This window comes from Bombus vosnesenskii, unplaced genomic scaffold, assembly GCF_011952255.1.
Source record: "Bombus vosnesenskii isolate JDL3184/JDL3185 unplaced genomic scaffold, Bvos_JDL3184-5_v1.1 scf7180000013352, whole genome shotgun sequence".
NCBI lineage: Eukaryota > Metazoa > Arthropoda > Insecta > Hymenoptera > Apidae > Bombus > Bombus vosnesenskii.
The window spans coordinates 1,278,152-1,301,448 of NW_022882988.1; the positions used below are offsets into that span (position 1 = coordinate 1,278,152).

Genomic DNA, 23,297 nt, shown 5'->3' on the forward strand with positions numbered 1-23,297 from the left:
CGCATACCAATAACAATTTCCTCGCATATTCCTGAAATTCAAGAAACGTTCTAACGATCGGCGAAAATCACGAGTGAAAAACGACGTGAGAAACGATTCAAAGAGAGCAGCGTGATTACACTGTGGATCGATTCGAATGTAATAGATGTAAATACGAAATAAAGAAGCGAGAAAAGAATAGTCGAGGGGACATCAAAGGGTGCTCCACGTCTTTTGGACAGCCGTTGTTTGGGAAATACTATCATCATTACCATTGGTAAACGCGAGCACCAAGAAAGAATGTTTGTGTGCTTAAGATGGCGGCTTGTATCAGGAACAGCGTGTTCTCCGCGAAACAAAAATATACGAACCGCGGCGGCGGCACAAAAGAAGCTCGGTCAGGGGAACACACAATATTAACGCTCCTGGCCGTGCTGGGAACACTCAAAACCATGGAAAGAAGCCGGCGAGCGTGGCGGCCGGCTCGTGCCGGTTAACCCCATTCGTCACCTGCCAGAGGAAGTCGACGGGACTATCCTCGCCTCGTCCCCTACGAGCTCGAGAATCGAAACGCATGTCAAAATAAAATCTCCATTTGGTGCTGCGATTCGACGAATTCATTTACGTCCTGCGTCTATTGCACGATAGATATATTTTATTTTTTTTATGCAAATTACAATTCCAAAGGTTTTCCACGGTACGGATCCTGACGATCACGATGCGCAATCAGTTGCCAACCCAATATACAGGGTGGTTGGTAACTGCTGGTACGAGCGGAAAGGTTGTGATTCTACGCGAAAAAAGGTCGAAAATATGAATAAAAATTTTTTTTTCTTAATTTTTTTTTTAATTTTTCCATCGAGACAACGATCTACAGTGAGATCCGTTATAACGAGACTTGATAAAGTGCACGCGTACCGAGCGAAAATTCATAGTCGATTTTCTCGAAAACAAAGCCTCGAACGAAAAATTTTTATTCTATATTTTCGACTTCTTTTTTCGCGTAGAATCACCCCCTTTCCGCTCGTACCACCAGTTACCAACCACCCTGTATTATACAAGATTTTGCGAATTTGTATTGGACTCGTTCTGCGATCCGTGAATCACCGATTGTTATACAGCGAGATTTCCAACAACTTGCAACATGCCGCACGCATGAAACAGAAAGCAGAAGAATATTTCTGCATGTTGTGGTCGTGTTGCTCCGCTATATCGTAGCAGCGGTTGAAGACGAGAAAGAATGGCAAAGGAAGAAAATCGCTGTTTCGTTGCGAATATCCGTTAACCGTCTCACATTGTCGATTTCTGTTTTATCTTTGTCACGAGTTAATGTTTCACACACGCCTAAACTTCACTCGAGAAAAACGCTCTTTAAAACGATGAAAACCGCATGAAAACCCATGCAATGGTCGGAATATACGGACGCTTACTGGGAACTTTATTTTATACTATGTATAGATATACGTTGTAAACATCTGATGATTGGTTGCAACGTAAGATGATATTTATTGTTCTTGACCGATCGTTTCAATACCGTTCTTGTGTAAAAGCAGACTGATCCTCCGATTTGTCTGCTAACTAGTTACGATTTGAATTAGGCATTTCACCCACAGCGATGTAGGAGATTACCGATTTTATAGCAAAGTTTCTCCGAATTCAATATTTTCATCGCAAATCGGAGTATTGTTTTTCATTTATTTTCAAATTGTTTGAAATCGAAACTTTCTATCATTTCGTTGGTACTGTAGCAATGACCAGGTTCTTTGAACGAATAACGAAAAGAAACATTATCTTGCGCAAACTTCTAGCTGACTTTTTACTATCGCCGACATATAGTCGATCGAAGATTGAATCGATGATTTCGATATGATTATTTCAATATTGTTTCGAAATTGCGCGAATTTCGAGTTGAGAAAAATGATGGTCAAGAAAAATGAATAAACAGTAGAAGATATCAATGAAATCGAATCCAATTTACATCGTTGTTATTAGCTGAACTTTTCTTTATTCCGTATCCTCGCGATACATAGATTATTTAGTGAAAAATTCAAACTAATATTTACATCTTTATGTACGTAATCAAAGCATCGTTTCAACGTTATTTGCAAATTTCACAAATTCTGTACATATTATCAATCGTGATCGCCGACAAGATAAAATCGCTGGATATTTTAAACGTTGCCTTCGAATTCCACGAACTTGCAATTATTTCTTCGCGGTCGTCGCAAGTTCTATACATTGCTGATCAAAGCGATATTACGGCATCAGCTGCGAGTTACGCAAACGTTGAACTATTTCATCGCAACTGTCGCCGGGCTCAAGTTTGTTCCTCGTCGTAGAGTTTGAAATCGCGAAACCATTCGACGTCAGTTCGATGAAACCCAAAATCCTTGTGCGAGTTTGCGAGCTCGCCAAGTTCCTGGCGGGATAGTTAATATAAATTTGACGGTCGATTTATCAGGGAGCGGCTATTCTGGTAGCGCGATTCGCGACGCTTTTGCCGCCGAGGCAGGATGAAATTAATTAAACGTTCGCGAACTCGTCGCGACAAAGGAGGCGTTCTACGGCGTACAACGCACCGAGTGGCGTACCGAGATTTCTCAGCAGTGGAGAAGAAAAGCACGCGCAGAAGTTCGGCGAGGAGGCGCGAACGCGGAACAGCTGCTTCCATTCGCGTGGCCGCTTAATCGTCTTCGCGCGGTTTCGACGAGCTGGAGGCATCGGCACGATATGCATCCATTTATATAATACCGAGCCTGTCTTCCGTAGCAACGAAGATTTATTGGCGTTTCACTTGTACACCGTGTCGTTTCTAAATAAGATCGGTAAAATCTGCTCGCGCTAGTGTTCGATACGTACGACCGTAAAAATCTTTTAGAAAAATATCACAGATCGCTACTGTATTCGGAACTAGAAAGTTGTCTAACGACAGGAGCGTAATGGTAATATCTTCTTTGACGCGATCTTAAAAATAGGGTGCACGCGTATTTTCGTTATTGGCTCGGATCGTCGCGTCTACGAATCGTTTACCGGGTTGAATAATTGGTTTGTTCGCCTTTCATTGGTCTCTGTACTTACGTATTCTAAAAAATATGTTATAGCAGTTATTTAAAGAACGTACAGATACGTGGACGTGGTTCGTTCCAAAAGTAATAAAAAAGAGAGAGAGAGAGAGAGACTAGTTGTTTTATATTCCAGATACTTCGATAAAAAGCGACGTACAGAGGACAGATAAGTTACTCGTTCGTTAGATGGATTTTAAACAAAAGCGGTGACGCTTAACATTGTGTTTTGAGGAAAGCACAATGAACTTGCTATTCAACCTCGTAAATCTTCGTATCAAATAACGAACGGACAGATCGGGAAGATGTCTGTGAAACAGAGCGCGACGCATTAATGCACGACAGGCTAATGTGAATTATACGGGCGTGATGCTTCTCCGCGTCACTCGTGAAAATAACCCCGCGACGCTCGATGCGTAACGCGCGACACAACGTCGGGACGCCGGGCGCATCCATCATTCCGGCAACCGGTTATCTCCAGCAGAGAAACAGAGACAGACGGAGGAAACGAAATTGTAAAGGGAGACGGCGGCAGCTTACCGCGGGGCCAAAGAGAGTGTATCGCTGTGCTACGACTATATCGAGCCACGCGTCTTCAACGTGTAATTATTTATACCGCGAGGGAGGCAGCGCGCGCAACGCCGCTCTTCCATTGTGTCCGACTCGATGGTAGCCCATTTCCTTCCCGACAAATTTCATCCTCCGAAACGGAACGAGAGATACGCGCGACGCGGTGCAACGAACCTCGACAACGATACGAGCCTCCTGGACGGGACGATACGTTCGTTTAAACGAGTGTTCTTCGAGATGCTAACGACTATAGTTACGGTGGACGTGTGTACCGACCAACGGTCGTTTTGTTAGATATCTACGCGACAACAAAAAGTATAGGCACATACTTTTACGTTCCGACGAAAAGCATTTTGTCAATTTTGTAGTATCAAATCTTCGTAGTTACGCGAAATGTACGAGTCGATGATAGGAAACCTAACGTACTTGGATCTAATTGTGTAAATGTAACGAATACGATGCTGTGCTAACGTACTTGCTGTAGCCACTGTATAGAGATTCTTACGAGTATACGCGTTTCGAATATGCGATCTTTGAATGTTTCACTCGTCAATATCGTAGTCAAAGACGAAAGTTACGTCCTCGCTGAAGCAAGAGAGAACTCTTTATTGACATTGCATATTTCTCGAAACAATTCCTCCATGGTTCGATTTTCTGTTATCGGTAAGAAAAGTTGCTGCTATAGAGGTCGGTCCACGTTGGCTGAATATTTTCAGTAACGTTGTTTACAAACGTGTTCTCGAGCATTTAAGTAAACTTTTATGAACACTACTCTCGAACTGTGAAAAGGTTCCCGAGCGTCGAATGTCAAGGATAAGATAGAGAAATAGACAATGCGAGTGAGATGGAATAGAAAGAGTCAGGTCATCTTTAGCTTGTAAAATGAATACGAAAGTTTATACAAATATGGTTGTGTTTAGTATTATGTTTACCGCGAGGGTCTCTCAGTAATCCAACTAAAGTCGTCTCATAATGAAATTCATAATCGGTTGAATTACCATTGAAAGATTACCTTTTCGGGTTTCTGGTTTATGATGCGACTAGAGGATGGGTAAAGGAGGCATAAAATGAATAATATACCTTTGTATAAGGAGTAATACCGTAATAATATCTCGCTCTCGTACCTCCAGAATATGCCTTTTGTCTTTTAGTTTTCGTTATTGAAGCAATAAATTATGTGAGCAGTTCACGAACATTCTTTCTGGACATTTGAGACTTTTACTTGGGACAGCTCGCACGCTTCTCACGAACAAAGCTTCACAATGAAAATATCCACCAGTGAGAACGTCGTCTGTAACTATGCACTTCTTCGACGACTGTTCGCATATTAGAACCAAACAGGAGCATTTTCACCGGAGAATCTGTTAAGGAACAGATCACGAGTTCCAATATAAGACCGGAAACCGATCTTAAGAAACACGTCGCAACAGAAACGATATTCCTTTGGCGTGTACAATTTGACGATTGTTCCACAACGCAGTTGTGCATGGACAAGTTGTCGCTAGAACGAAACGCCGCTTCAAAACCTAACGCAAATAGAAATCTTCCTCCGATTACGTTGCTTCAACGTAAACGAAACGTTTCTACAGATCGATATTTGTCGGATACTATTTGAAATATGCAATAACGAGAGGCGAGAAGTTCCTCGTCGCTTATTCGGTGAGAAGGTAGCTTAATACGCGCAAGATGTATACCCGAATCTTGAGAGCCAACAAGCTAAAACACCGTAGCTCGTGCCAACGAAGCTCGTTTTTCTCGTGAAAATCAGGCAGTATATCTTCGCTGGTTGTTCGTTAATCGTCAGGGACGCCACGGGACGCGAAAATTCCCCGGAAACCAGGTTTCGCTATGTGGCACGAATTTCTTCGTTCGAGCGATGCAGCGCGAATTTGATTATCACTCTGAGAGAGAAAGAGAGAGAGAGAGATTTATGCCCCGAACCAACGACGCACACCTGGACAAAGTCTCGCGTGCACACACAGTGGAAGCTGAGACGAAACTATGGGGCTGAAGATTGTTTTCGTTGGTTGTTGCTCACGCACGAGATGCACGGAGTTTTTGGTTCGTCGAGGAAGAGAAGATTCTTCGTTGTTAAAGAAAGGAGACAAAGAGAAGGAAGAAAAAGAGAAAGAAGCCGAGAAGGCGGAGGAGGAGAAAACGACCGGGCCGAAGGGCTAGTTTCGGCCGCAGTCTGGCAGACAATCGTAAAAGCCGAACGATCCCTGCGCGAATTATAGGCCACGGTTCTCTTGCGAGAATATGTCTATCCGCGAACGTGTGTGCGAACGTCGGTCGATCTCCCGCCACCTCTTCGCCGAGGGTCTCCTTTTTGGTCTGGCTTCGATAGCGCGTCAAAATAAACAATATTTACGAATTACTCGGCTTTTTCAAAGCTCGTCTTCCTACCGTCGAAGAAGTTGATTTCGTGTTGCGGTTTTCGAGTTATGGCTGACTCTGTACTTGACTCTTGTTACCTGTTTTATTGCTTCCATTTCGAATCTATTTTCTCCTATCCCTTCTTTCTCGTTTAATGTTAAAAATCGGAGATCCGAAAAATAGGAGATCGGTTATCAGCAGGCAACTGATAACGCGTTATGTATCGTCGAGATTTGGGTTTATCTTGGATTAATTGCTCGCTATTTTGCCCTTCTTATCGAATATAAAAGTCGAAAAAATCGAGTTCCAGTGAGAAACAGTTAGCATCTATGAATCGTTGTTCCCTGTTTCTCGTACCTTACTCGACGATAAATATTGGAAAAGTCGAAGGAATATTGGCTTCCAATAAACAATAGCGCGTTGTTGTACGAGATTAGGCTACTGTATACGAGTACAGGCTATTTCTATGCTATAGTTTATCTCTTATTTCGGATCGTTTGTCTCTGATGTCTCTCTTCTTTGCTCTTATAAATTGGCATCTAGAAGATTCAGCTTGTAATAAATGTTGTAATGTTGTTTGCGCATTGTCTATGAAAAACGAAGCATAACCAAGCCAGTGTATTTTGAATTTATTGTCCCCTATTTTCCCTTCCTTGTTCGATAACAAAATTATAAATAACAGTCACATCGCGGTGAACAATTTTCGCGGTGTCTCTATACGCTTTACGTTCGTTTTAGATCGATCGATCTGCTTGTCCTCGATCTTTTTCTCCTTCCACGATATATCGAAACGTATCAAAATTAATGGAAGCAGACATTAGCGAGCTGTCTGCGAATCACAGGCCATCGCAAAGCTATTGGTCTGTCGCAAGCGTACAGGCTTGCGGTATCGTTCAGGTGCAATTAGAACGGTCTGGTCGAACATTAAAGTCGAGCGGCACAGACACGAATGATACGAGACGCGAGATTAAATTAAGCGTCGCATCGTACCACGCACGTCGTCCGGATCTGCCTTGCCAATTTCGCGTCCGGCGAACCGCGACGTCTTCCTCCGCCTCGATGGACAACGTTGCCTTCGCCCATGACGCGATTTCGATTAATACCTACCTCTCCTGTATTATTTTCTCGTCGCGTTCTATGGCACTGTGCCTCGAATTTGACTGCTTTGCTACGAAGGAACGTGATACAGTTTTTCGAAAGTCGAGCGATCGGTTACAAAAGTGGGTGAAATTTTTACGAGGACAGTTATTTGATTGTGTCTCAACATTTGTGCAACGTTTAAGAGAATTGATATTGTCAGCAGTGTTGACTACTAATTGGTAACAGTAATAATGTGAGAAAGACGAGTAAAAATTGCGTGTTTATCTATCGGAGAAATTTTTACAAAAATTAATACATCCAATGCGTAAAAATGTCGGAAAACGACGGTAAAAACCATTATGCAGATGATAATACTAAATTAGCAAGATGGAATCGCAGGATCCCGGATCATTCACGGATATTTAAAAAAATTCCTACTGGATGTATGAATACCAGTGAAGTGACAAGTGACATGTCCAACAAATATTCCAACAAGATAGAAGATTAAAGTGTAAATAAAGAGTAAGATTGGAATCTGAAGGAAATCACATGCTCTGGCGTGAAAAGTGGAGGGACGTCGTGTTTTCCGATGATACGAGACTTAATCCGGATGGTCCAGACTAATTTAATTATTACTTTCATTTAAATATCACTTTTTTAATACTATTTTTTTTTAAATTTTTTTTTAATTTATCGTAACTAAATGTTACGATGGTAGGATGTGTGAGATGCACCGAGCAATTTTTTAAAAACAACAACGTGTCACGTTTTTACACGACTGCATTTGGAACAATACACGAACTTATTGAAAAATACGATAACATTTGCTGAAGAAAATCAAAAGATGCAGAAAAGAAGATCTGTTATCTGTCGACAAGACAGTTTACTGTTTAGAAAATGTAAGGAGGTTTTCGTCCACCGATGGCAAACTTATGGAAAACTCGATACCAAATCGATGTGCAATACGAAGAACCGAATATTCAAAGTGATGAGCATGAACAAGTGCATGCTATTAATATTACAATTTTTACGTTTTTGATAATAATGTAATACTTTGTTCTTATACAAATTTCATTATTATTCTGTACATTAAATTATTAAATATAGTTTAGAAGAAAAAATGTAACAAATATAACGGTTTCTCAGTTCCTGCCATCTTTCTCTTCATTTCTATCCTCCGTTGTTATATAGGTATTATTTCTTATTGCTAATTATCCGTTACCACGTTTTTGTCTAACATAAATTCTATTAATAGATTGATATCTTTTATTAAGAACCGTGTTTTTCTTACAGGAATCTCATGTTCCGGAAAAGCGTACTGGCACGTGCGCACGTGATATAAAATCAGTTTTGTTTTATATTTTACGTGTTATACTATAATTAATCTTACCTTAATTTTTCTTATTTGCTCTCGACAAAGCTGACCCTAATTTGTTTTTCTGCAAAGTCATAGGAAGATATATAAAGGTCATAAGAGAAAAGCTTGATGAGATTCGTATAGGAGAAGATGTAAGGACCATAAAGAAAACTGGGATTAAATGACAACAAACATATTCAATTTAAAGACTGGTCTTTCGTAAAGAACGACAAATATAACTATATATCGTGTTCATTCTCGATATTATTTATACATGTTTATTGTCATTAAACGAGGAAGTAACTTTCCTCGACTGCGTACACTACGTTCGTTCGCAAAAACGTCGTTTAAACGCCGATCGAATTTCATTGAAACTGAAATGTCCCCGGGCGTATCTTCTTCCCTATTTACTGATTTCGACCCTTATATTTCAAACTTGCTTTTCTCCGATACGAAAACGATATTTTCACTAACAAGGAGATTGAGAGCAACGAATTCCTCCGATAATACGTTAAAAGCTTTTCACGAAGTAAGAAAAATCGCGAGATCTTTCCCTTGCCTTACGGTTTAAGCTGCAATAGCGCGTACCGCAAACAACAAGGCCGATCACACGTCGAGCCATTTCACGGCTTGGCTGAACGTTCGAAGTTGTACAAATCGCGTATGTCTTTTGACATGTAAATGCATGTGCAAGGTATAACTAATTTTATTTTGCATGATGTTTGACAAATGATTATTACCAATTGTTCATTGAACAGGAGAGATTTATTGTCTTGAAATAAATAATAAATCAGTAAGATCGACGTACCACGTCTCCCATACGCGTGGTTGATGTTTGGTCCGATCAATGTACCACGTCTTGCACGATATTGTAGGTTAAGGGGTTAGTTTCGAATTTGACGGGGCAACACGAAGAGTACTTTATGTGTCTTAAAGCAATATTGTCTTAGAAAGCGAGCGATAACGGTCTTATGAGCGAAAAATCAACACACGACCTATCGGCTTTCTAAGCGCCTCTACACGGTTACTTTTCTCCCAGGTACATGAAATACCTGTATCCGTACGAGTGCGAGAAGAGACGCCTATCAACGCCGGCGGAATTGCAAGCGGCGATAGACGGGAATCGTCGAGAGGGACGTCGAAGCAGTTATGGGACATACGCGACGAGCAGCAGCACGACGAGCGAAAGTCTCGTGCAGAGAAACCCCCACACACCCAACTCGCTCCCGTTGCACGCGCAAATATCACCGTTATCGTTGGTGACGGCGGTAGCGGCTGGTGGTCAACACCATGGACCGCAATCGCTGGTGAATGGAAGTGCCGCGCACACACCCTTACCCCACCATCCGCATCATCCGCAACATTCTCAGGGAATAGCAAGCCAATTAAATGCAGGTCAGTAACTATACGCATAGGACTAAATTGCGAATTCTTACGTACGCGTAATACGTAGAAATATATAGCTATAAGGTGTAATACTCTTTATAATATTTAGTAAATGAAACCATTTTTTATATAAGCAATTTTTTAACGATTTTTTTTATTATACGTGTTCGTAAAGCTATGTATTTGCATAAATATTCGCAATTTAAACCAACATGTGTATCGTTAACATGGTGACAATGTAACAAAATTATGACATGCCCTGATTACGGAAAGCATTTTATTGATCTTATCGTAGAGTTTAGAAAGAACCGAGTATATGAAATTCCGCGATTTTTGTACTACGATCGATTACGAACAGTTGATACAACGATAATAAGAAAATAATATAAAATGAAATGTACGGCTGGATAAAGAAACAGGTCGAGATTTCATTTCTTCAATTCGTATTTATAAAAATAACGAGAGTGAAATAATAACGTCCACAAGCTGTCGGTACAAAAGCGTTCTAATATTGAAATTTGGACTCGTTTCTTTAAAATTCCGCCGGTCGTAAAGAGATCTGGAAATTCTCGGCACGATTCGAACCAAGATGAATGGAAAAGAAGTACCGGAAACGAGGGAGTCGAAATGGAGCCTGAGAGAATCTAGATGAAAAGTTAGCGGTGCGCGAGGAGACAGATGCGAACGAAGGAAAGAGATAGGTCGGGAAGGGAGCAGAAGAGGAGCGGGTTTATTTTAAATCGGTAGTTAAGGTTCCGGGCCTCCCCAGAGATGATGATGCGAGAGCGAAGGAGGCGTAATTGATTGTACGATCCTCCGGGAGACAGGCGTTAACGGATGACTCTCGCTAACGAGCATTCCTACTTCCCTACCCCTTTCTTCCTCCTTCTCGACGCTACCATAACCGTACTTCGCCCCTTTTCGCCCTGTTTCGCCACCCTCTGACCTCGCTTCGGACCAATTTCGCTCCTACGACTCACACCCCATTTGCTTGTTCTTTGCCCCGCCCCCCGAATTTGCCTTTACGTCCAATCTGTATGCTTTCTCTTTTTTCTGCGTACTATACAACGTATTAAATTCTTTCTTAGAACAACAAATTTATTAATAGTCAAAATCATTCGAACAACACGTATCATGGCTTTAACGCGTTCACCGCGAGAAGCGGATTTAAGTTCTACACGTGGTACAGACTTGAATGCAGGATGCGAACTAAAAAACACGAACCTACGGAAGAAATATTTCGCAATAATTTATATCAAACACATAGACCAGACCTTGCTGCAAAATGTGATCGTTTAATTTCTTTTTTTTCTTTTTTTTTTTTTTTGGCTTTTCGACTTTCATGTCGCTTGGTAGTCAAAAAAAGAAATATTTTGTAAGAAACGAATAATATTGGTTTAGTATTTGAGCTATTCCAACTTAATTAACGTTAATCTGCGTGATTCTCTTATCAAGTCTCTTTTAACGTCCAAAAAGACGATACAAATCGTATACGCGGTACCAATAAAAATGAGAAAAGTCCTAAAATTGGTTGACGACATATCGAATGTAAAAACTGCACTTACGGCTAGTAATGAAAATCGAATCGAAATTAATCGCGTTAACTGAGGAAGAGCGGATATGCGGTTGAGACAGACAGTAGCAAAGCCGTACCTTAGATAAGTTATTTGTCGGAATGTCGAAATGGGAGTTTGGTTCTGACACATTCTGACGGAGCAGATCTTCTCGATTTCCTCCAACCGCTTTCCTGCTTTTCCTTCGTCGTGTCCAATAGAGCCACGCCAATCACTATAGAGTCACTCTAATTTAGTATCTTATCAAACAACTATTCAAATCCGACAGTTGGCTTTTGAACGTGTAAATGATCGACGAAAATCTCCTTTCGACAGAACTGCAGTTTCTCTTCCCCTCGATAATCTTTCCAGGACCTATTCCTGGGATGGCACCATCCGAGTTCGAAACACGCATGGTCGAATACGTGAAGCTATTAAACAAAGAACTTAGAGGTGGTGTTACACCGCCACCCGTAATTCATCGACAAGATAGCGCGTCACCTCCACCTTTGACACCACCGAGGGATGGCGCGTTCAGTGCCCTAGAAATGTCCCGACTGACATTGTGGAATATGTACAATAACAATACTCTATACCCAGGAATGGCTCATCAACCGCCCATGTCACCACAGGCCTCACACTCACCGGTACCTGCACTTCCCAGTCCTGAACCTCAAAGGGAAGCTCTTGACCTTGGACTTAGGTAAGAATTCAACTCTTAATTTCAAAGGAATGACAAAGATTAGTAATAGAATTTTTCTTAGGTCATCGCCCATATGCTTATCACCAATGAGGCAAAGTTCACCCTCTTCAGGAGGTAGCATACAAATAAAGAAGGATCAAGATTTAACTAATACATGTAGAATGCCGCCGGCAAAAAGATCACTCTCCGAAGACGATAGTCCGGTGGAGAAGAATGCAATGGTCGCTGCCGGCACACATATTAAAATTTCCAATCGAGGTAAAAAAAAGAAAAAATGGACGAATATGATTCTGCTTAGAAGAAAAGAAACAAATTTGACCTTCGCATAATATCAAAATATATCTCCATTTAAATTATCTATCTTCTATGTTTGATATTTTTTGCTATTTTAATATTTTTAAATAACATTTCAGTCCATAATATCACATGTTTCATTCTATAAAATGTTTGGTTGTAGGAGATGGAAGAAACGGTGATAATTCCTTAGTAGTCAGTATGGAGCTGAATGGAGTGATGTATCAAGGTGTTTTGTTCGCTCAAAGTAGCAGTAGAACCAAGGACAATGCACCGACATGCAGCAACAGCAATTCGAAACCGTCTCGGAATGTGATTTCGTGAATGCTCAACGATTAAGGAACCATCAGCCTATCACGTTGTCTTGATACTTGATGATTATCTACATATAACAAGGGTAATAACCCGTGAACGAACGAGAAGCAGTCTGCCATGATCGAACTTGATTTTTCTTTGAAGACTATAATTTACATTTACCAACTCGAATTGTCTTTTGCTCGTATCATACACGAATACCTGTTAGGTTCCTAGAAATTGTATAAATATATATGATACGTAAATTAATCGTGATGACAATAGGCTGCTTGGATGATGATATTATGAATGGTATTGTATAAATAATGTATGCATGTTTTGAGTGCAATGAAAAGATATCTTTTTAATTATGTATCTTTATATTTTACGGTTTCTTCCGTTCGATGGAAACCTTCTCTGTGTATCGTTCGCCGCAGATCTCGCATTGTCTTTCCTTTCGTTCAACCTTAATAATATAATTAAAAAACGAAACAAAAAAGTAGTAAAAATAGTACATATTTGTAAGGGTGAACTAGAACGGAAAATATTCGCGAGAAAGAACATATGTTAATTTTTGGTGGAATTCTCTCTTTTTTCTTGTTAGCACAGTTCTCTTTCCAAAATTTGCTCCTTAAACCAATCGTTATATTCAGCTAGTGCTCCCAGTCAAGATCACTGGTGAATGCTTTCTACTTCACAAACTCTACAAATATATATTATTTTTTCATCGAATCTCCTACGGATATTTTATAGCATTTTAAATCAGCACGTGTGCGTTTGTTTTTATCATTATTATCAATACGATATCATTGCAAATGTAGAATCTAGGTGTGTGTATATGTGTATATACAAATATACTATATATATACATGCGAGTACATGCATATATATGTACACCTACGTAAATGCGTGCGTAGACAATTGTCCATCTTGTCGCCCGTTTGTTAAGTGTACATAATCATTCAAATATATTTTGCCTTCCGTAAGAGAGAACCAGAGCGAGAAAAAGGAACAGAGTTCAGTGCGACAGTTTATAAGAAAAATCCATTATTATTATTATTATTATTATTATTATTATTATTATTATTATTATTATTATTATTATTACTCTACTATTACTGTACTACTATTCTACTACCACTCTACTTCTACTTCTACTACTACTACTACTACTACTACTAGTACTATTACTACTACTTCTACCGTCACTACTAGATACAAAATTTTTATTTTCTTTCATTTTCTTTTTGTTACAGCCAAACCCTTTGACAAAAAAGAATCGGAAAGTGAAAATGCTTGATCCTTCACTTTTCATTCAGACATTTTTATATGATTCTTTCGTGAGTGGTCTTCACGAAACAGAACGTGGGCTTAGAACACATTGTTACATATTCTTTTATTTTTATTCTATACTTTCGCGTCGTTTTCTTTATTTTATACTAAGTACGCAAAAGATACGAGCGTTTACTATAGAAGCATTTAGCGGCGTATCATCCGAATGTTTGATCCGTTCGCACCTTTACCGTTGACTCACGCATCGTCAAATTTCCTAAATCTCTTTATTTTTTAACGATGAATAAAGATGTTTTTCGATGTCTGCTAGGGCCAGTTCGATAACAATACCACAGTCAAGTAACTATAAAACACTGAACACCCACGAATCGATCTATAAATATATAAATATAGTAATGTTTACTTTACATAATGCCTAGTACGTAACGTACGTAACGAATTGAAATGTATATCCTTTGTAGAAAATAAGTGTATTCGCAATACAATGAGTACGAAAATAAAACCACCCATAGACATAGTTGTTAGGATAAAGACGTAGCGGAGATAAGATATTAGAGAATAATCCGCGCAACAATAATACAAAGGACATAAGATAGATCAGGAAAGAGATTTGGCGAATGATTTATCGACCATCTCTAAAGCAATAGCCGAACCCGACATAACACAATAAGATCTGAGAATCTGCGTATTAATAATGATGCAGGTGAGGAAATGAAATTGTTTTATTGTTTATATATCGAATATTAACCAAAAGACTGTTACATAGAATGTATATTATGTAGGATAGAAATAATTTCTTATTATTAAGAGCGACATTGTCATCATCGTCAATATCACAACCATATAGCTATTATTCCAATTACTACTATTAGTATTATTCAAATATTTACTACTATCATCTTGTTATGGCGTGCTAGCAAGTGACGGTTCTAATAGAAGAACAAAAAAAAAAAAAAAGAAAAAATGACAGAAAAAGGAATATTTGAATCAAAGTTAAGAAAAGGAATCCTTGTTGCTCTTGCATGAAGATAAAAGGCTGATCCCTTTTTTCTTTCTTTTTTTCATTTTTATTCGAAACATTTGATCTCAAATAAGAAAAATATTCCTGCGGCGATCTTGAAATTAATGACGACATTTTGATTCTTGACCATCTTTTTTATGTGGTAAATTCATCGTTTTACTTTTTAATTGATTACACGAAACACTAAAATGCTAAAAACATCAAATACAAAAATGAGCAACAAAAAAATAAATATAACATTACCAGTTTCGCTGCACTCGATGATTTTCATAGTTTACAAGACAATTATTAATGTTTATTGAACCGACTAGACTGACGCCGGTTTGTAAGTATTACTACTTTTTTTCTTCAATGTCGAAAAAAAAATCAGCATATTTGTAGGCATAACATTGTAATAATTATTATATACGTTGTATATACTATATACAATTTAAAAAAAAAAAAAAACAGAATGCTGACGACATCAACTATTTTAATCTTTGTAAGTAGCTTAATTATCTGTAAATCCATGTAAACGAGCCTACAAATATTATAACGAATAAAATCGATATTACTTTTATTTCAATAGTCTATGACCTCGTTATGTCTTTATACAACATGTATATACTTTGTCAATTCGATCGAATGTTTGTGTCTACCAAATTTTTATACATATATGTAGCGACATGAACTGTCGATCTCATTGACGATAATTAATTACAATTTCAATATGTAACGTTATATTCTTTAGCAAATTTTTCGATCTTACACAATATTGCTTGTTTCTCTTCTAATGTCGCAAAAGCATATTGTACAGATGATAGACAAAGTTTTATGAGTTGTTCTCGTTCTAAACCAAACGTTGAACTAGCTATTTCGTATTCGTGAGACAAAGATGTATGAAAAACACCTTTGTCGTCGGTCTAAAAAGAAATAAAATATTCTTTCCAAATAATTACTCAGATAAATGTTAATAACTCTACTCACACCAAGACAAATAGGATGTCCAGCTTCAAACAAATATTTAAATTGATGAGATTCATAAGTAGGTACTGTTTTACATTGAACATTCGAAGTTAAACACAATTCTAAACAAAAGATAAAAAGCAAATGTTAAAACAATATTCAGTATATTTCTGTATAAAGTAATTAGCAAATTTTCATATGTTTACCACTCTTACCTACAGGAATTTTTGACTTAAGAAGCAAATTAAATATTTTGCTTGATCCTTGTAGTGTGGGATGAATGCAAGTGCAATGTCCCAATCTGTCTGGTTTAAATTCAAGGATATCTATTGTTTCAGTTTCATTTGAAATCTATATGAGACAAATGAGAAAACACTTAATGTATTCAAAGATTCAACAAGATTAAGTTCAGTTTAAATGGTAACTAATCTCTACCTCTGCACAATGGATTGCAATTTTAAGTCCAGCCATTCTAGCTTTTTCCAATAATTCTAAAAATGTATTTCCTGTCATTGGATCTCCACTGAGATCAAGTCCAACAATATATTGGGGATATTTCTTAATAAAATCTATTGCTAATTCTATGTTTTCTTGTGCTGCTTTGTATCCTTGTTTACGATTAATAGATATTAATAACTTCAATAATATGCCTGGAAAATCAATCTTGCACACCCTATAATATCCAGTTAAAAGTACTTAGATGTTTGATTGATTGTTTAAAAAACAAACATTTTAGTTAAATCTTACTCAAATGCTTTTATAATTGCTTCTACACATTCTTCTTTTGTCATTTTTCCTTGAATAACACGTGGTGTGCTTCTAAGCTCCAAATATATTACGTTATCATCTTTGAATTCTTTAATTGTATCGTAGGTAGAATGAAAAACTGCTTCTGGTGTTACTACTAATGAATGTGCTATGTCAAATACTTTGAAACACCTACGAATCAATTATTGCACGTTTTCAATATAATAACACAATATATAATTTGAAGTTGAAAACTCATTCGTACTCGCCTAATGATGAAAAATCTTTTATACTCGTAAATATTTTGTCAGAGTCTTCTGAATTAGGATTTTGCATTTTATACAATTTCTTCAAAGTATCCACGCTTAGGGATCCATTTAAATGAGCATGAAGTTCCTGTTAAGCACAGAAGAAAAGATATCTTTTAAGCATTAACCTATACGTTTTATGTTGTATAAGTTTCAGATTACATACCAATTTTGGAAGAGCTCGGCAGAAATTTACTAAATTCATTATAAAAAATAAATCAAATTTTATTAAACATATAAAAAATATCAGTCTATTTTAATGTGTCGTTTATTTCAAACTACTGTTCCTTAAGGCTGAAGAATTAATGCAGTAACCGATTGCATTCGATACGTGACTACATATGTACTTACATATATGTTCTTTATTTAGTTCCTCAATTTATTGTATAACTTATTTTCACGCTTTTTTTAGTCAAACAATGAATAAATAGGATGGTGAAAAATATACATATGTACACATAGATTCAATTAAAATATATGTTTATAATCAATTTAATAATAATAGAAAAGTACAGAAATATGGACTTCATACATAATGCAAATAGTATATAGCATTTTGAGAAAATATAGTTAAAATAACTTTAACTTTGTACGTATTTTATCAAACTTATATATGATTTAATAGATTTTGAAGTGCCGTGCCTTAAAAGCTGTATTGATATTAGATCACTAAAGAATACTTAAAGGTACTAAGGTATAGAAAGTATCAGATTTTTAATGTATCTATAATTGGCATGTGTTTTGTATACTGTGTTATAGAAATTACAAGTCTAGCATTTATGAAATGTATACTGCAGAGGAAATTTTAATTATTTTTTTTTATCTCAATTGCATATTTCTTATCTGAAATATGTCCAACTTTTTTGTAACATCTAATAATTATTTGTTAAATATTTTTTATATGTAACATTTATTATATCTGTTTTCCTATAACAGACAAAGAATAAAAATTAAATTTTCATGCTTATGATCAAATTTAGTTATATGTATACATTTTTCCTGGAATGTTTATATATACATATAACTGATTATTTATAATTTCTTAATTAAGAATTGAACATACAAGCACATTAAATACATAAGATTTTAAATTTGGCGTGGAAAAAGCTTTATAAAATAAAGTCGTATTTCCAGATTTTCAGATTTGGCATCAAATAGTTTGTATAGTATTTGTACAATAAAAAACATAGTGCCAACATAGGCAAGAATAACATTGGTCAAGCATAAAAATGTCTTATATTTTAAGGTTGAATACCATGCCTAGGAACTGCTCATAGTGAATCGTAATGACACCATCCAAATCTGTATCCAACTGTCTGAAGGCAGAAGTTAATGTCTAAAAAATAAAATTTATATATTTTTTTAAACATAAATGTACATAATCTAACAAAATATTACACAAATGAATACTTACATATAAGACTATACAGCACTGAATGAAATCATCAAAATATATAGTGCCACGACCAGCTCTATCATATTTGCGTATAAGAGTGTCTATAATTTGATCTGATAATCTGTATCCAAAATTTGTGAGAGCTGTTTTTAATTCATTTCTATCAATATTTCCACTGTTGTCCCGGTCAAATGATCTAAAGCAATTTTCCCAGTCTGTTACATATTTCCACAGAGCTCCAAATTCTTCAAAACTAACTGTTCCCTTTTGATTTTTATCAAACATACCTGAAGAATCAGGATCAGTTTTGTCAATGTCAAACATACCTGTATGAATGCAATGAGATAAACTAAAAATATATTAAATATGATAAAAGACCATGCAGATCTACTCAGAAACTATGGAATACATTGTTATAATATATCATTTTAAACATTTTTATTGATTTACGTGGTCATTTAAAACAATAAAATCAAATAATTACCAATCATTAAACGAACTGTTTCTGGATTAAATGGTGTCCAAGTCCCATTAGAAAGAGCCTGCTGTAATTCCTCTGCAGTAATTGCACCAGATCTGTCCTTATCAACTCTGCAATATCCAAACCAAAAAACATTAAGTTTGTTTGTGTCATATGTTATTTATTATCAAAATTGTATTTAGTATACAATTATTTATAAAATGAATGAATAAATAAATATGTTAAGTTTATAAAGCTGTGTATGGAAGATAATCAAATTAAAATTAAAATATCTTTTAAATGACGAACTTTTAGATAAAAATACCTTAATACTTTTGTGTAGAGGATAAAAAATCATATCGGATCGCGTATGAAAAGATATAAAATTCCATCTAAAGAAATATTAATGACGCTGAATTTCGAAACAAAATGATCTCGAGTCAAAATTCGTTGCATCATTGCATGAACCCTTTGAAATAATGCATATAATTTTGTCACGATAAGTTTTTTCGCACAACAATAAACGAGCCAGATATTAAGCTAATCCACTCTGTATATACATACATAATTTGTATAATTTGCAATATATAAATGTAATTCGTATCATTCATGAATAAGCTAGACCTAATTAAGGATAACATAATACATATATATAATTAAATATAATTTAACATTTACCATATTACAATTTGAATGACAAAACATATGCAGAATTATAAAGGTTATATGCTCGATATGAAAGAATTAGATAAACGAATAAAATTCAAATAAAGTTTGACATACCTTTGAAAAACATCCCAGAGAAATTCTCGACTAGGCATAGGTGATACAAAAGCCATCTTTCAACTAATGTTTACTTTCACAAAATATAGGATTAGAAATAATTATATTTAACACTTCTATCTGTCTAACGTTACTTTGTAACTTATTATGGTGACAGTGTAAAAGATAATATGAATTAATTTGCAAAAAGTTTCGCAGAATACGACGTCATAAACACGTCACACCACTGATAGTTCTAACGTATGGTGACTAGTTACTATACTACGTTTATATATACTATATCATATTAATCATATTAGCTATTTGGCTGGTTACTTTCAACTATATAGTATATCTTGTAGATCATACAAACAGGTCTTGATATTTGCTAGGGAAAATTGCCCGAAAATTGAATCATGTCTACTCGTAAAAAATCAACATGGAAGGTCAACAAAATCTGCGTTCTTGTGAGACAGACGAAGATGAGAAAAATGTTTCTGTCTCTGTTTGAGACATTCATAACATGTCACGCATGGGCAGAACGAGGACCTTCTTGTCTTCCAGATTAATTTTTCACAACTAATCACGACTCGATCTTCGGACGATTTTCTCTAGGATTCAGTACATAAATGTCATGATCTGTTTATATAATGTTGTACTATATCATTGTACGTATAAAGAAATTACTAGAAAATTATTTAAAATCTCAGAATAAAATAAACTATATTAATTGAATTAAAAATTACTTCTTTATAAAGTGTTATTTATTAACAATGATCATTACATATTACAATGCATATAATGGATAAAAGAATAAATATATAAACGAAGTAATATATCTTGGCCAATTTGATTAAGTTAATCTAAAACAGCAAACAGCTCTCTTTCTCTTTAAAAACATTTATGATAATCTATCATACTTTTTTGTATATGATTGTTCGCTAAAATAAAGATTATTATCATCCTAACAGGATACAAGGTTATTAAATAAAGCTTGTTATGGTTTTCCACATTTATAAATTTTCCTTACAAAGGAAAAATATTTCATGATTACTAGGTAAATTATATTATCTAATTGTGTTAAACATGATATCTAATGTTATCTATAGTGAAAATATTGAATAAAAGGTTTATTTATACATATTTTGAGTTCTGTGCACATTTGTATTACGTTTGTTTAGATCTTTTTATTTTCCATGCCCCAATTCTATACTTATACCAAATGAAAAATAAATCTTTACCCATTTGTAACCAACTCCAGAAAGGGACTATTTTGGATCCTTCAATTTCTGTCCAATTCACAGGAATCTCAATAATAGGAATGTTTAGAATTCTTGCAATATATAACATTTCTACATCAAATGCCCAACGTTCAACATGTAGAGCTTGAAATACAACTCTTGCAGATTCACGTGTTATAAGTTTAAAACCACACTGTGTATCCCTAATACCTCTGACTCCCCAAAACCACACTAGGAAATGGAATCCATGCATTAGTAACAATCGAAAAAAGGTTCTTTTAGCAGTTTCTTCTTTCTCTAAATGAGCTCTAGATCCACATACTATTGCATGAGAAGAACTGATTTCATTTGGCTTATCTATATAATCAACTAGAAAAGATGGTTTTGTCACTATAAATATTTAAGTTTACTTTATATTATACCTTAAGAGATAACTTACATCCTAATATATTTTTCAAACTATCATCTAACTTTTTTAAATCTGTAAACTTAGTAGCACCATCAGCATCTGCAAATAATATTACGCTCCCTCTTGCACTTAATATACCCTTAAATAAAAATAATTATGATAAAAGATAATGACAATAATAATAAATTAAATTTCATAATATTCTGTTACTAACCAGTCTTACTGCCCCACCTTTCCCTCTGTTTTTAACAAGATTTAATACTCTAATGTTATCATATTTTAATGCATACTGATGAGCAATATCCACAGTTTTATCTGAACTTCCATCGCTAACTATAATCACTTCATAAGTACACCCATTTTTTGAACGGTTTTCCAAATATTCCAAACACTCATCTAACATTACTGGCACTATAAATTAAATATATAAACACATTATGTTTTCATAACATTACTGTTAATGCATCAGTATTTACATCTTTGCTCTTCATTATAAGCTGGTACTATAACACTTAAATGTACGCTCCATTTTTCATATAAAGACGGAAAAGCTTCTGTTTTTTTCGTTTTTGGATTGAAAAAGTACTTTTCCTTCTCATCTTGCCATATTTCTGGATATGGTTTCGTTATTATAAATAATATTATAGAAAACTGAAAGCATGTAATTAATTTCATTATAATATCGAAGAAATAATCGCAGCTACGTATACAATATTTTAATAAAACAAATTATAATTATAAGATATTAATGTACCTATAGAATTGCCACGTTTATACAAATTTAAATAACATAAAAATTGTAATTATAACCTAGAAACGTACCACAATTATACATATTACTGCAAATAAAATAGCATAAAGAAGTAAATGCCCTAACGGTATCATATTAATATTATTATGTTTTTAAATATTAGCAAAAAAATACTTTTCAAAACACGTATTGTTTCATCCTTCCTTATCTTGTGTCACCGCACATGCCTCTGAAGTTGTGATTAATTTGTATACATTTCGCAGTTGGCTGCACTAAATACAAATTTTATCTATTATTTTATTGCTGAAAAACTTTTATATTTAAAATGAAAAGTAGTCACAGAGGAAGTTTAGTATTTATTAGAGATATTAAAAATTAAATAATTTCAAATTTGTTATACAATATAATTCTTCGTAAGCAACTAAGTAATTGATAATAAACGTTTGCCCACATAGAGGGAGTTCTACATTTTCAAATTTCTATTTTTATTTATTATGTTCAAAAAATCTGAATTGTCACAATAAAATAAAGTATACTCTAATCGACATTCACGTCTCTATTAATTTTCTGTCTCATGTATTATTCGTTTCGCGTAATTCATTGTACGCTTATTATAAATTAATTTATTATAAATAGTATATTTTATTTATGTACATGAATTAAGTTATGGATATAAAATATAATGGATTCTGATAAAAACAATGAAAATAATAAAATTAATATTTCAGTTGAAATGAAAACTACTTCTCAGAAAAGAGATGAAGATAATACGTATGATACGAATGATACAAATCTAATGATTGATAATATCGCAACAGATGAAAGAAAACCGAAGAAAAAGATAACTATAACTGTAGACGAAGATGATCCATGTCTTAAACAGGAAGACAAAAAAAGACATGTACGATTTGTATTTCCTGGTGAAGATCCAAGGTTTGTTTTACTATGTTACTTTTCTGTTAACTGACATCTATAATATGATTAAAATTGATCTTTTTCATATTCTGAATTAAAGTAATTTGTAATATTGTTATTTAGATTTCAACAACAAAATCAAACATTACGCTGTTGGGTAATGTACCATGATTTCTATCGTTGCGAGCGTACTTTAGGAGAGGGATCAGACGTATGCACTTGGTTTAAACAAGTCTTTACATCTATATGTCCAAGGGAATGGATTAGTCGATGGGATGAACTTAGGGTTAAGGACAAATTAATCTAACGCAAATATAAAAATCAAGGGAAATTTCCTAGTAACAAATATAGAGTTTAGGAAGATTGTATATTGTTTTCTATGGCTAAGGGATATA

General features: G+C 35.3%; 5 protein-coding genes across 13 annotated transcripts in view; 2 read left to right on the forward strand and 3 right to left on the reverse strand.

Moving 5' to 3' along the window:
- The window catches only part of LOC117236832 (protein dead ringer), a 136,483-nt gene extending 122,772 nt beyond the window's left edge, over nucleotides 1–13,711 (forward strand). For 6 of the 7 annotated variants that reach the window (XM_033500144.1, XM_033500145.1, XM_033500143.1 and 3 more), the window contains 4 exons: nucleotides 9,464–9,819; nucleotides 11,700–12,066; nucleotides 12,128–12,324; nucleotides 12,524–13,711. In XM_033500144.1, coding sequence (XP_033356035.1) covers nucleotides 9,464–9,819; nucleotides 11,700–12,066; nucleotides 12,128–12,324; nucleotides 12,524–12,684 — 1,081 coding nt within the window. In that variant the 3' untranslated portion in view covers nucleotides 12,685–13,711. The remainder of the gene's footprint in view (nucleotides 1–9,463; nucleotides 9,820–11,699; nucleotides 12,067–12,127; nucleotides 12,325–12,523) is intronic. The other variant, XM_033500148.1, reaches the window with a different exon arrangement.
- A 530-nt stretch (nucleotides 13,712–14,241) lies between these two features.
- On the reverse strand, nucleotides 14,242–17,325 carry LOC117236766 (adenosine deaminase-like protein). 2 transcript variants are annotated; one of them, XM_033500007.1, is made up of 7 exons: nucleotides 17,135–17,324; nucleotides 16,926–17,056; nucleotides 16,661–16,852; nucleotides 16,349–16,586; nucleotides 16,129–16,264; nucleotides 15,935–16,035; nucleotides 14,242–14,320 (listed from the first exon to the last, which is right to left on the reverse strand). In XM_033500007.1, exons 1-7 carry the CDS (start codon nucleotides 17,171–17,173, stop codon nucleotides 14,291–14,293), a joined length of 867 nt encoding a protein of 288 aa, XP_033355898.1. In that variant the 5' UTR covers nucleotides 17,174–17,324; the 3' UTR covers nucleotides 14,242–14,290. The 2 variants fall into 2 exon arrangements, with proteins under 2 accessions (XP_033355898.1, XP_033355897.1); XM_033500006.1 differs by lacking the exon at nucleotides 14,242–14,320 and adding an exon at nucleotides 15,508–15,870 and having other exon boundaries at nucleotides 17,135–17,325.
- A 705-nt stretch (nucleotides 17,326–18,030) lies between these two features.
- LOC117236771 (programmed cell death protein 6) lies at nucleotides 18,031–20,009 on the reverse strand. 2 transcript variants are annotated; one of them, XM_033500012.1, is made up of 4 exons: nucleotides 19,608–20,009; nucleotides 18,849–18,955; nucleotides 18,383–18,690; nucleotides 18,031–18,304 (listed from the first exon to the last, which is right to left on the reverse strand). In XM_033500012.1, the coding sequence occupies exons 1-4, from the start codon at nucleotides 19,661–19,663 to the stop codon at nucleotides 18,203–18,205; spliced, it is 573 nt and encodes a 190-aa protein (XP_033355903.1). In that variant the 5' UTR covers nucleotides 19,664–20,009; the 3' UTR covers nucleotides 18,031–18,202. The 2 variants fall into 2 exon arrangements, with proteins under 2 accessions (XP_033355903.1, XP_033355904.1); XM_033500013.1 differs by having other exon boundaries at nucleotides 18,383–18,651; nucleotides 19,608–19,998.
- Nucleotides 20,010–20,332: 323 nt separating this feature from the next.
- LOC117236767 (dolichyl-phosphate beta-glucosyltransferase) lies at nucleotides 20,333–22,306 on the reverse strand. The gene is made up of 5 exons (XM_033500008.1): nucleotides 22,059–22,306; nucleotides 21,713–21,887; nucleotides 21,451–21,647; nucleotides 21,267–21,375; nucleotides 20,333–21,196 (listed from the first exon to the last, which is right to left on the reverse strand). Exons 1-5 carry the CDS (start codon nucleotides 22,119–22,121, stop codon nucleotides 20,754–20,756), a joined length of 987 nt encoding a protein of 328 aa, XP_033355899.1. The 5' UTR covers nucleotides 22,122–22,306; the 3' UTR covers nucleotides 20,333–20,753.
- A 99-nt stretch (nucleotides 22,307–22,405) lies between these two features.
- LOC117236773 (cytochrome c oxidase subunit 6B-like) lies at nucleotides 22,406–23,281 on the forward strand. The gene is made up of 2 exons (XM_033500016.1): nucleotides 22,406–22,920; nucleotides 23,026–23,281. The coding sequence occupies exons 1-2, from the start codon at nucleotides 22,670–22,672 to the stop codon at nucleotides 23,207–23,209; spliced, it is 435 nt and encodes a 144-aa protein (XP_033355907.1). The 5' UTR covers nucleotides 22,406–22,669; the 3' UTR covers nucleotides 23,210–23,281.
- Nucleotides 23,282–23,297: the final 16 nt, after the last annotated feature.

Excerpts from the sequence above, each read along its gene's own strand:
- LOC117236771 (XM_033500012.1), bottom strand. The coding sequence starts at position 19,663 with ATGGCTTTTGTATCACCTATGCCTAGTCGAGAATTTCTCTGGGATGTT. Across the intron at positions 18,956-19,607 it reads CTCTGGGATGTTTTTCAAAG|AGTTGATAAGGACAGATCTG; the intron begins GTATGTCAAACT and ends TGGATATTGCAG. Across the intron at positions 18,691-18,848 it reads AACAGTTCGTTTAATGATTG|GTATGTTTGACATTGACAAA; the intron begins GTAATTATTTGA and ends GCATTCATACAG.
- LOC117236766 (XM_033500006.1), bottom strand. The coding sequence starts at position 17,173 with ATGAATTTAGTAAATTTCTGCCGAGCTCTTCCAAAATTG. Across the intron at positions 16,853-16,925 it reads GATTTTTCATCATTAGGCGA|GTGTTTCAAAGTATTTGACA; the intron begins GTACGAATGAGT and ends ATTGATTCGTAG. Across the intron at positions 16,036-16,128 it reads TAAGTCAAAAATTCCTGTAG|AATTGTGTTTAACTTCGAAT; the intron begins GTAAGAGTGGTA and ends TCTTTTGTTTAG.
- LOC117236767 (XM_033500008.1), bottom strand. The coding sequence starts at position 22,121 with ATGATACCGTTAGGGCATTTACTTCTTTATGCTATTTTATTTGCAGTA. Across the intron at positions 21,888-22,058 it reads CAGTAATATGTATAATTGTG|TTTTCTATAATATTATTTAT; the intron begins GTACGTTTCTAG and ends ACATGCTTTCAG. Across the intron at positions 21,197-21,266 it reads TTTGAAAAATATATTAGGAT|TTGATTATATAGATAAGCCA; the intron begins GTAAGTTATCTC and ends CATCTTTTCTAG.
- LOC117236773 (XM_033500016.1), top strand. The coding sequence starts at position 22,670 with ATGGATTCTGATAAAAACAATGAAAATAATAAAATTAATATTTCAGTT. Across the intron at positions 22,921-23,025 it reads TTTCCTGGTGAAGATCCAAG|ATTTCAACAACAAAATCAAA; the intron begins GTTTGTTTTACT and ends ATTGTTATTTAG.